The 11,562-nt window shown below is 39.5% G+C and overlaps 1 protein-coding gene across 12 annotated transcripts in view; it reads left to right on the top strand.

The window, feature by feature from the left end:
• The window catches only part of spo11 (SPO11 initiator of meiotic double stranded breaks), a 175,046-nt gene that overhangs the window by 87,734 nt on the left and 75,750 nt on the right, over positions 1 to 11,562 (top strand). Inside the window, exon 13 of one of the 12 annotated variants that reach the window (XM_083521231.1) lies at positions 1,462 to 1,723. The exons of the other annotated variants lie outside the window; for them this stretch is intronic. Coding sequence (XP_083377357.1) covers positions 1,462 to 1,581 — 120 coding nt within the window. The 3' untranslated portion in view covers positions 1,582 to 1,723. Of the gene's footprint in view, positions 1 to 1,461; positions 1,724 to 11,562 lie in introns of those variants that run through there. 12 annotated transcript variants of the gene reach the window in all.

The following is an 11,562-nucleotide window of genomic DNA, read 5'->3' on the forward strand; positions in this document are numbered from 1 at the left end:
TTGGTAAGTATGAGCAAAGAAGACTATGAAAAATCGTTTAACCATTTAAACATTTTTTTTTAATTGACAATCATCTGCCCTCATGGATATCAAACAATTGCAAAAATAATACGGTTTTATTTTATGAATGCCAATATTTGTGGATGGCACTGCATTATTGCAGTGCATTATATATTTGCAATATAGCTAGATTGTTATGTATTGTTTTTTGTTTCTGCAGGCCCAAAATGCTACTGTATATAGTACCCTTTGTTATTTGGAGTCTTCATGTAAATTAGTAATAGTAACTTCATTATTAATTTCACCGATCATAATCATGCCTGATTGGTGTGTGTGAATAATTGCATGTTTTGAGACATTACAAATGCATGGAAAATTATTGGTCTGTCTTAGTCAGGCCACAACATAAAAAACAAATAAAGATTTGGCAAGTAAGTAAGTAATCTAAAAATTAATAAAAAACAAAAAACAAAAGCACACTTCCTTTCTTCAGTTCCTTTTCAAATTAAAACCAAGAGAGAAATGAGGTCCAGAGAAAGCACAAGGTCATACACAGAACCGATCAAGCACAGCAAAAATGTGTAGTTGTGGTTGTGAATACAGGTTCTAGTCCCTTGTCGGTTTAATTTATTTTTATTTGTATAGCGCTTTTAACAATAGGAAGTGTCTCAAAGCAGCTATACAGCAATAAGCAGTTATTTAAAAAATGTATATGTATGTTTGTTATAATTGTATGTAGGTACATAACCAGTGCACCAACAGTTTTTCTATAATTCAGGAGGCTCTCCATCATGCTATTTAAAATACTATCAGTTTAGTTTGGCGCGTTTATGTTCTAATTTTCTGTAGAATTATGACATATACAGATGACGTGCCTGCAGGAAGATGCTTCTCCTTATTTTCATTATATTAGCCTTCAGGAAATGCAAGCACCATCCTGACTGAAACAGTTCATTGTTGGAATGGCCGAGGTCCTTTATTAATTTCTTTACCTTAGTCCATTAAATACCTTGACCAGCTGTAAAATTAATAACCACTTACAGTTGAATTATTAGCAGATTACCATATTTTTACCATAAATCAAACTGCTGGTGGTGCTGAATTTAATAACGCTCTATGATCCTTGCCTATCATCTAAGATGAAAACCGACCTAATAGACCTGAGGAAGTGTCCGTTTGATGTATGTTTCAAGACTTTTATTAATTATTTTAATTAATATTTACATATATTAATCAACATTTGATCATTTTTATAAAGATGCCAATCACTCTAGAAGGTAAGGAAGGCAAAAAAGAATAACTATGATGTAACAGAGTTAAGTTTGTGTCTGTTACAATATATGCTATACTATACATATATGGTACCATATGTCTAAGTAAAGAATAGCAGCATAACAATTGCTTCAGCAAACTTAAACAATGACATCAATAATTAATTCTTATTTTTGCACTGTCTGTAAGATGGAGCTGATGCTGAGATGGAAGCAGAAAGCTGAGATCGAATCTCTGGTCTCTATTGCACCTCATTTCCTCACTCGGGTATACCTACACAATAAGTTGTCTTATGGTGGCTGGATATGAGTCCACCAAGTTCTGCACTGTAATCATTATCTTTCCTTGTGAATTATTTTTATGTCCCCTTTAATTCTTGAAATTAAAAAAAAATATATAAATGTTTAAATGTTTGCCAGATTCTGTTACATTTACATATACATTTTACATATGGGTTTTTACACACACACACACACACACACACACACACACACACACACACACACACACACACACACACACATTTTGCACAGTACACACACTAAACCTTCTGCACAGTACTATATACAGGTGAAGTTCAATTAATTAGAATGTCATTAAAAAGTTTATTTATTTCAGTAATTCAATACAAAAAGTGAAACTTGTATATTATATAGATTAATCACACATCACACCACACACATAAATGTTATTGTGATGGAAGTATTCTCATTATTTTGAAATAGTCGAGGAAAAGGAGAAAGGAATAATGGTTAAATGTAGATTGTGTTGGTGAAAAGCTCTTGTCAACTGCAAAAAAATACCACTTCAAAAAAAAAAAAAAACATCTGCATGCAAAGCACAGCAATTATGCAATGTTGCATATATGGAAATGGAGACAGAAATATAGAACTTTTGCCGACTTTCCACCACTGCAGATCTATGGACTGCTCAGAATAAAAGTTTTCCGTTGGAGACACGATGCCATCGCAGCGGAGACAGAGAGCAAATTCACAGCTCAAATTGCTCTTTGTGGGAAGATTAACTGCCAAGGTCACTGATAATAGCGTGAACTTTGTAAAAGCGTTCCGAATGTTTCAAGCTGATGATGAAGCAGAGCATGATGTAGACGAGGACGAGGTCATATTTACGGAATTGCACGAAGTTTTATGAGATGATAGCGAAAGGTATGTTCTTCCCCCACATCACTGGTGTGCAGCCCACACATGTCTTTTGCCCTAATATAACTTATTTCTTAATGGCAATTATCTATATTACACCTGTTACACCTGTAAGGCGTGAAAGAGATACAAGTAACGCAAAAGATATATAACGCGTTGGCCTGCATCCACGGTGGCTTGGTTTGCATGGTGAGAATCAGAGAATAGCAGAAACATACAAACATTGTCTAGAAATTTAATTTGAAAACGTTCCCGAAGACGCTGGGTTTAATTTCACTTGCTACAAGCTACTGGCAGGCCCATCATGGACCTAAGTTTCTTTTCAGGACATTCAGTAGTTGAGGTACTACTAGTCGATGACACAGACTGGTCTTCAAGGACACGTCATACAGCATCCTGAAATTCAAGACACTTCATACAGCATCCTGAAATTCAAGTGAAAATTTATGGATGTGATCAGAAGACACCAACACAATGGAAAAAGTTTCTATCAGATGGAACAACAAAGAGGCTTCCTCTATCTTGTGTGGCGAGATGCTAATCTTACCACTGTGGGCAAGGACTTAAGCTTTTACATCGCACATGGAGACCTCTGTCACTGTAATGAACCGTATACAAACTCTCAGTGCTGTTGAAGATCTGACATGTGATGATGAGGAATGTGACACCAGGTTGTTTTTACATGCACAACATGCTGCCAATGAACATCAAACTATAGTCATCAAGAGCCCTGATACTGATGTGGCAGTGATTGTTTTAAGTCTGCAGCCAGATTTGTAGGTTTCACAGGGGTTGGCAACAAAATGAGGATCATTGATTTGGCTAAGGTGTCATCAGCTCTTGGCACCAGTGTGTGTTTGGCACTTATTGGGATCCATACCTGTTCAGGTTGTGACTGTACAAGTGCAAAGATTTTCAACTCCCTCCAAAGATTTTCTATGGGGTTGAGATCTGAAGACTGGCTAGGCCACTCCAGGTCCTTGAAATGCTTCTTACGAAGCCACTACTTCATTGCCCCGGGCGGTGTGTTTGGGATCATTTTCATGCTGAAAGACCCAGCCACATTTCATCTTCAATGCCCTTGCTGATGGAAGGAGGTATTTACTCAAAATCTCCCGATACATGGCCCCATTCATTCTTTCCTTTACACGGATAGGTCGTCCTGGTCCCTTTGCAGAAAAACAGCCCCAAAGCATGATGTGTGTCGTCGTTCCCCCCCCCCAATGCTTCACAGTAGGTATGGTGTTCTTTGGATGCAACTCAGCATTCTTTCTCCTCCAAACATGACAAGATGAGTTTTATCAAGAAGTTCTATTTTGGTTTCATCTGACCATATGACATTCTCCCAATTCTCTTTTGGATCATCCAAATGCTCTCTAGCAAACTTCAGATGGGCCGGGACATGTACTGGCTTAAGCAGGGGGACACGTCTGGCACTGCAGGATTTGAGTTCCTTTGCGGCTAGTGGGTTACTGATGGTAGCCTTTGTTACTTTGGTCCCAGCTCTCTGCAGGTCATTCATTAGGTCCCCCCGTGTGGTTCTGGGATTTTTCATTTTGACCCCACTGGGTCAGATCTTGCGTGGAGCCCCAGATCAAGGGAGATTATTAGTGGTCTTGTATGTCTTCCATTTTCTAATAATTGCTCCCACAGTTGATTTCTTCACACCAAGCTGCTTACCTATTGCAGATTCAGTCTTCAAAGCCTGGTGCAGGTCTACAATTTTGTTTCTGGTGTCCTTTGACAGCTCTTTGGTCTTAGCCTTTGTGGAGTTTGGAGTCTGACTGTTTGAGGTTGTGGACAGGTGTATTTTATACTGATAACGAGTTCAAACAGGTGCCATTAATACAGGTAACAAGTGAAGGACAGAGAAGCCTCTTAAAGAAGAAGTTACAGGTCTGTGAGAGCCAGAAATCTTGCTTTTTTGTAGGTGACCAAATACTTATTTTCCACCATAATTTGCAAATAAATTCATTAAAAATCAAACAATGTGATTTTCAGGACTTTTTTTTTTTTTTTTTTACCTATGATGAAAATTACAGGCCTCTCTCATTTTTTTTAAGTGGGAGAACTTGCACAATTGGTGGCTGACTAAATCCTTTTTTGGCCCACTGTAATTATTAAATATATATATATATATATATATATATATATATATATATATATATATATATATATATATATATATATATATATATATATATATAATTTCTTTCTTTCTTTCGGCTTCTCCGGTTAGGGGTCGCCACAGCGGATCCTCCGCACGTTTGATTTGGCACATGTTTTACGCTGGATGCCCTTTCTAACGCAACCCTCCCCATTTATCCGGGCTTGGGACCGGCACTGAGAGTGGCTGGGGTTGGTTCCCTGATATATATATATATATATATATATATATATATATATATATATATATATATATATATATATATATATATATATATCCATTAGACCGGATTAATGCCATTTTAAGTATTTTCAATTGGGAAAACTGATTTTATGTGCGAGTAAATTGAGATACGAGCTAGTCCACAGAACAAATTAAACTCGTAGGTCAAGGTACCACTGTATATTATATTATATTATATTATATTATATTATATATATATATATAGGGGGAGTGGTGGCTCAAGCGGTTAAGGCGCTGGGTTACCGATCGGAAGGTCGGGGGTTCAAGCCCCGGTATCGCCAAGCTGCCACTCTTGGGCCCTTGAGCAAGGCCCTTAACCCTCTATGATCCAGGGGACCCTTACGAGAAAAATAAATCAAGGACCGTGACGTCGGAGTGACGTGGGGCCGCCTTACTGTGGGCTCACCACCTGCAGGAGCGACCGTAAGGGACCGGTGCTGAGAGGATTGGGCAGCAGTCGAAGGCGGGGGCCTTGACAGCCCGATCCCTGGACTCGGAGAAGTGTCTGGGGGATCTGCTTAGACTGCTGCCCCTGCGACCCGAATTACGGATAAGCAGGAGAAGTTGAAATGAAAATGATATAGATATATATATACAGTGAGGAAAATAAGTATTTGAACACCCTGCTATTTTGCAAGTTCTCCCACTTAGAAATCATGGAGGGGTCTGAAATTGTCATCGTAGGTGCATGTCCACTGTGAGAGACATAATCTAAAAAGAAAAAATCCAGAAATCGCAATGTATGATTTTTTAACTATTTATTTGTATGATACAGCTGCAAATAAGTATTTGAACACCTGAGAAAGTCAATGTTAATATTTGGTACAGTAGCCTTTGTTTGCAATTACAGAGGTCAAACGTTTCCTGTAGTTTTTTTACCAGGTTTGCACACACTGCAGGAGGGATTTTGGCCCACTCCTCCACACAGATCTTCTCTAGATCAGTCAGGTTTCTGGCCTGTCGCTGAGAAACACGGAGTTTGAGCTCCCTTCAAAGATTCTCTATTGGGTTTAGGTCTGGAGACTGGCTAGGCCATGCCAGAACTTTGATATGCTTCTTACAGAGCCACTCCTTGGTTATACTGGCTGTGTGCTTCGGGTCATTGTCATGTTGGAAGACCCAGCCTTGACCCATCTTCAATTCTCTAACTGAGGAAAGGAGGTTGTTCCCCAAAATCTCGCAATACATGGCCCCGGTCATCCTCTCCTCAATACAGTGCAGTCGCCCTGTTCCATGTGCATAAAAACACCCCCAAAGCATGATGCTACCACCCCCATGCTTCACAGTAGGGATGGTGTTCTTGGGATGGTACTCATCATTCTTCTTCCTCCAAACACGTTTAGTGGAATTATGACCCAAAAGTTCTATTTTGGTCTCATCTGACCACATGACTTTCTCCCATGACTCCTCTGGATCATCCAAATGGTCATTGGCAAACTTAAGACGTGCCTGGACATGTGCTGGTTTAAGCAGGGGAACCTTCCGTGCCATGCATGATTTCAAACCATGACGTCTTAGTGTATTACCAACAGTAACCTTGGAAACGGTGGTCCCAGCTCTTTTCAGGTCATTGACCATCTCCTCCTGTGTAGTTCTGGGCTGATTTCTCACCTTTCTTAGGATCATTGAGACCCCACGAGGTGAGATCTTGCATGGAGCACCAGTCCGAGGGAGATTGACAGTCATGTTTAGCTTCTTCCATTTTTTAATGATTGCTCCAACAGTGGACCTTTTTTCACCAAGCTGCTTGGCAATTTCCCTGTAGCCCTTTCCAGCCTTGTGGAGGTGTACAATTTTGTCTCTAGTGTCTTTGGACAGCTCTTTGGTCTTGGCCATGTTAGTAGTTGGATTCTTACTGATTGTATGGTGTGGACAGGTGTCTTTATGCAGCTAACGACCTCAAACAGGTGCATGTAATTTAGGATAATAAATGTAGTGGAGGTGGACATTTTAAAGGCAGACTAACAGGTCTTTGAGGGTCAGAATTCTAGCTGATAGACAGGTGTTCAAATACTTATTTGCAGCTGTATCATACAAATAAATAGTTTAAAAATCATATATTGTGATTTCTGGATTTTTTTTTTTTTTAATTATGTCTCTCACAGTGGACATGCACCTACGATGACAATTTCAGACCCCTCCATGATTTCTAAGTGGGAGAACTTGCAAAATAGCAGGGTGTTCAAATACTTATTTTCCTCACTGTATATACAGTGGGTACGGAAAGTATTCAGACCCCCTTAAATTTTTCACTCTTTTTTATTTTGCAGCCATTTGCTAAAATCATTTAGGTTCATTTCTTTTCCTCATGAATGTACACACAGCACCCTATATTGACAGAAAAACACAGAATTGTTGACACTGTTGCAGATTTATTAAAAAAGAAAAACTAAAATATCACATGGTCCTAAGTATTCAGACCCTTTGCTCAGTATTTAGTAGAAGCCCCCTTTGATCTAATACAGCCAGGAGTCTTTTTGGGAAGGATGCAACAAATTTTTCACACCTGGATTCAGGAAACCTCTGCCATTCCTCCTTGCAGATCCTCTCCAGTTCTGTCAGGTTGGACGGTAAACGTTGGTGGACAGCTATTTTTAGGTCTCTCCAGAGATGCTCAATTGGGTTTAAGTCATTGCTCTGGCTGGGCCATTCAAGAACAGTCACGGAGTTGTTGTGAAGCCACTCCATCGTTATTTTAGCTGTGTGCTTAGGGTCATTGTCTTGTTGGAAGGTAAACCTTCAGCCCAGTCTGAGGTCCAAAGCACTCTGGAGAAGGTTTTCGTCCAGGATATACCTGTGCTTGGCCGCATTCATCTTTCCCTTGATTGCAACCAGTCGTCCTGTCCCTGCAGCTGAAAAACACCCCACAGCATGATGCTGCCACCACCATGCTTCATTGTTGAGACTGTACTGGACAGGTGATGAGCAGTGCCTGGTTTTCTTCACACATACCGCTTAGAATTAAGGCCAAAAAGTTATATCTTGGTCTCATCAGACCAGAGAATCTTATTTCTTACCATCTTGGAGAACTCCATGCGGGTTTTCATGTGTCCTGCACTGAGGAGAGGCTTCCGTCGGCCACTCTGCTATAAAGCCCCACTGGTGAAGGGCTGCAGTGATGGTTGACTTTCTACAACTTTCTCCCATCTCCCGACTGCATCTCTGGAGCTCAGCCACAGTGATCTTTGGGTTCTTCTTTACCTCTCTCACCAAGGCTCTTCTCCCCCGATAGCTCAGTTTGGCCGGTCGGCCAGCTCTAGGAATGGTTCTGGTCGTCCCAAACGTCTTCCATTTGAGAATTATGGAGGCCACTGTGCTCTTAGGAACCTTAAGTGCAGCAAAAAATTTTTTGGAACCTTGGCCAGATCTGTGCCTTGCCACAATTCTGTCTCTGAGCTCTTCAGGCAGTTCCTTTGACCTTAATGATTCTCATTTGCTCTGACATGCATTGTGATCTGTAAGGTCTTATATAAACAGGTGTGTGGCTTTCCTAATCAAGTCCAATCAGTATAATAAAAAATTTCTGGACTCAAATGAAGGTGTAGAACCATCTCAAGGATGATCAGAAGAAATGGAGAGCACCTGAGTTAAATATATGAGTGTCACAGCAAAGGGTCTGAATACTTAGGACCATGTGATATTTCAGTTTTTCTTTTTTAATAAATCTGCAAAAAGGTTAACAATTCTGTGTTTTTCTGTCAGTATGGGGTGCTGTGTGTACATTCATGAGGAAAAGAAATGAACTTAAATGATTTTAGCAAATGGCTGCAATATACCAAAGAGTGAAAAATTTAAGGGGGTCTGAATACTTTCCGTACCCACTGTATATATATATATATATATATATATATATATATATATATATATATATATATATATATATATATATATATATATATATATATATATATATTATACATACATACACACATATATACCTACATACATACATACATACATACACTTTTTTTACTCTTTTTACCAGACAACCCATGCAAGTCACAGATACAAAGAAATCAAACTATACATGTCGATAAATTAAGTTGTGTAATAATGTGAAATGAGGCAGCAAAAAAACTTTAACACAATGTATTTAATACTCCGTACAATTTTAAAAAAGTTTTAAAATTGTTTTGCTTCAGCAGTGGGGACAGGCTGTGGCGGTTGAGTGCATTACTTGTTGTTTTCTTTGAAACAATTGTACCTGCTAATTCCAGGTCTTTCTGAAGCACTCCACAAGTGGTTCTTGACTCTTGGACAAATCTTCTCAAGTCAAGTCAAGTCAACTTTATTTCTATAGCGCATTTTACAGCAGACATTGTCTTAAAGCAGCTTTACAGAAATCAACAGTCAAGGTGAATGGTGTGCATTTATCCCTGATGAGCAAGCCATGGCAACTGTGGCAAGGAAAAACTCCCTTAGATGTTATGAGGAAGAAACCTTGAGAAGAACCAGACTCAAAAGGGGAACCCAACCTCATTTGGGTGACATCAAGAGTTTGATCATAAACCTTTCAACAATACAGAACACTGGAGAGTGAGAACTAACATGAGCACCGGAGTGTGTGATTATAAGTAATGTTCTTCCTACAGTCTTATACAGTCTTTATGGTTATAAAACTAGAAGCTACTGAGCAACTCATAAAATAGCTCAACATTTGTAATCATCACAGATCCAACACCAGCTTCTCCATGCCAGAGCCTTTAAACACTCCAGGAGGTCCAATGTCAAAACTCCAGACATGTAGTGGGATCCAATTGGCACTGGTACGTCCCTAGATGGTTCGGGATGTTTGCGAGTTTGGCATTTACTTCTTTAAAGGTCCATAATCTTCATGAGGTGGGACGTGACTGGAGCTGGCCAAACCTCAGGATGCCTCGGGATGGGGAGAGAAAGAGAAGCAGCGGAGAGAAATTAGCGTAGCTGCTGTTCATGATATTAACAGCACAAGTTGATAATGTGCATGTGATCAGATGTTCTGGAGCACAATGTTATGATATGTGATGTGTGTTATGTGTAGGCTTTGCTAAAAAGATACGTTTTTAATCTGCACTTAAACTGGGAGAGTGTGTCTGAGCCCCGAACACTGTCAGGAAGACTATTAAAGTTTAGGAGCTAAATGTGAGAATGATCTACCGCCTTTAGTGGACTTTGCTATTCTAGGAACTACTAGAAGTCCAGAGTTTTGAGATCTCAGGGAGCGTGACAGATTGTAGCGTGTTAAAAGACTGGATAGATACATGGGAGCTAAACCATTTAGTGTTTAATAAGTAAGAAGTAGTAGTTTCCCAGGCAGAAAACAAATTTGGCCCAGACTTGGCATTCATCTGGCACAGCTGGCATTCATCCGGCACTGGCATAGAGCATGTGGGCCGATCTTAACCCATATTTAAAATCCATTTCAAATACCTTTGAGTAAAATCCCAATGTTTTAATTTACAAAGATATTTCCATCTTTCTGTGTCTAATGCCTTCAAGTTAATCCAGGCAACAATAAAGATTTAAATTTCTGAATTTTGAAAATCAACTGTAATTGTTTGATTTCAGTTAAAAAGGTTTATGCGATTAATTTACACTTGTAGACAAATAAACCACCAATTACGTTCTTTTCGGCTTCTCCCGTTAGGGGTCGCCACAGCGGATCCTCCGCACGTTTGATTTGGCACATGTTTTACGCTGGATGCCCTTCCTAACGCAACCCTCCCCAATTTATCCGGGCTTGGGACCGGCACTAAGAGTGGCTGGGGATGGTTCCCTGACCGGGAATCGAACCCGGGTCGCAGCGGTGGGAGCGCTGCATCTTAACCACTAGACCACCAGGGGACCTAAATAAACCACCAATTAATACAGTCTAAACATTTTCATTAAATCTAAGCTAAATCTAAAACTACTGGGCATGCGCACATCAGTATGCCGTAATTTTTGTCACACTGTATAATAATAGTAAAGGTGAAATAGTGGAACACTTATTTCACCTTTACTATTATTATACAGTGTGACAAAAATTACGGCATACTGATGTGCGCATGCCCAGTAGTTTTAGATTTAGCTTAGATTTAATGAAAATGTTTAGACTGTATTAATTGGTGGTTTATTTAGGTCCCCTGGTGGTCTAGTGGTTAAGTTCCCTGACCGGGAATCGAACCCGGGTCGCAGCGGTGGGAGCGCTGCATCTTAACCACTAGACCACCAGGGGAGCTAAATAAACCACCAATTAATACAGTCTAAACATTTTCATTAAATCTAAGCTAAATCTAAAACTACTGGGCATGCGCACATCAGTATGCCGTAATTTTTGTCACACTGTATAATAATAGTAAAGGTGAAATAGTGGAACACTTATTTTGGTCATGTCATTGCACTCAGGAATTTTGGTTGGGGTAGGTGTAGACTTTAATAAAATAGAAAATAGGTCGATTTTTTTTTTTTACCGGAATAACTTTTACCCAGCGTCCAGAATAACTTTTACCCAGCGTGCACCAATAATGATTTTAAAACCTGGAAATGCGAAATTAGCCTATCAGAGCAAAGTTGGCCAAAAGGCGCAATTATAATTTGCAATGCTTCATGGGATTGTAGTTTTATTTACCCAGATTGCCGTGACACACACACACTCTCGTATTGCCTTTATGAAAGATTTTCAAATATTTGTATTTCAGATTGAATATTTTACATGTTTTAATTAAAGTTGTAGCTGGTTGTTATGATTCAAGGCTTATA

The sequence above is a fragment of the Silurus aristotelis genome (assembly GCF_946808225.1).
Source record: "Silurus aristotelis genome assembly, chromosome: 19".
Lineage (NCBI taxonomy): Eukaryota > Metazoa > Chordata > Actinopteri > Siluriformes > Siluridae > Silurus > Silurus aristotelis.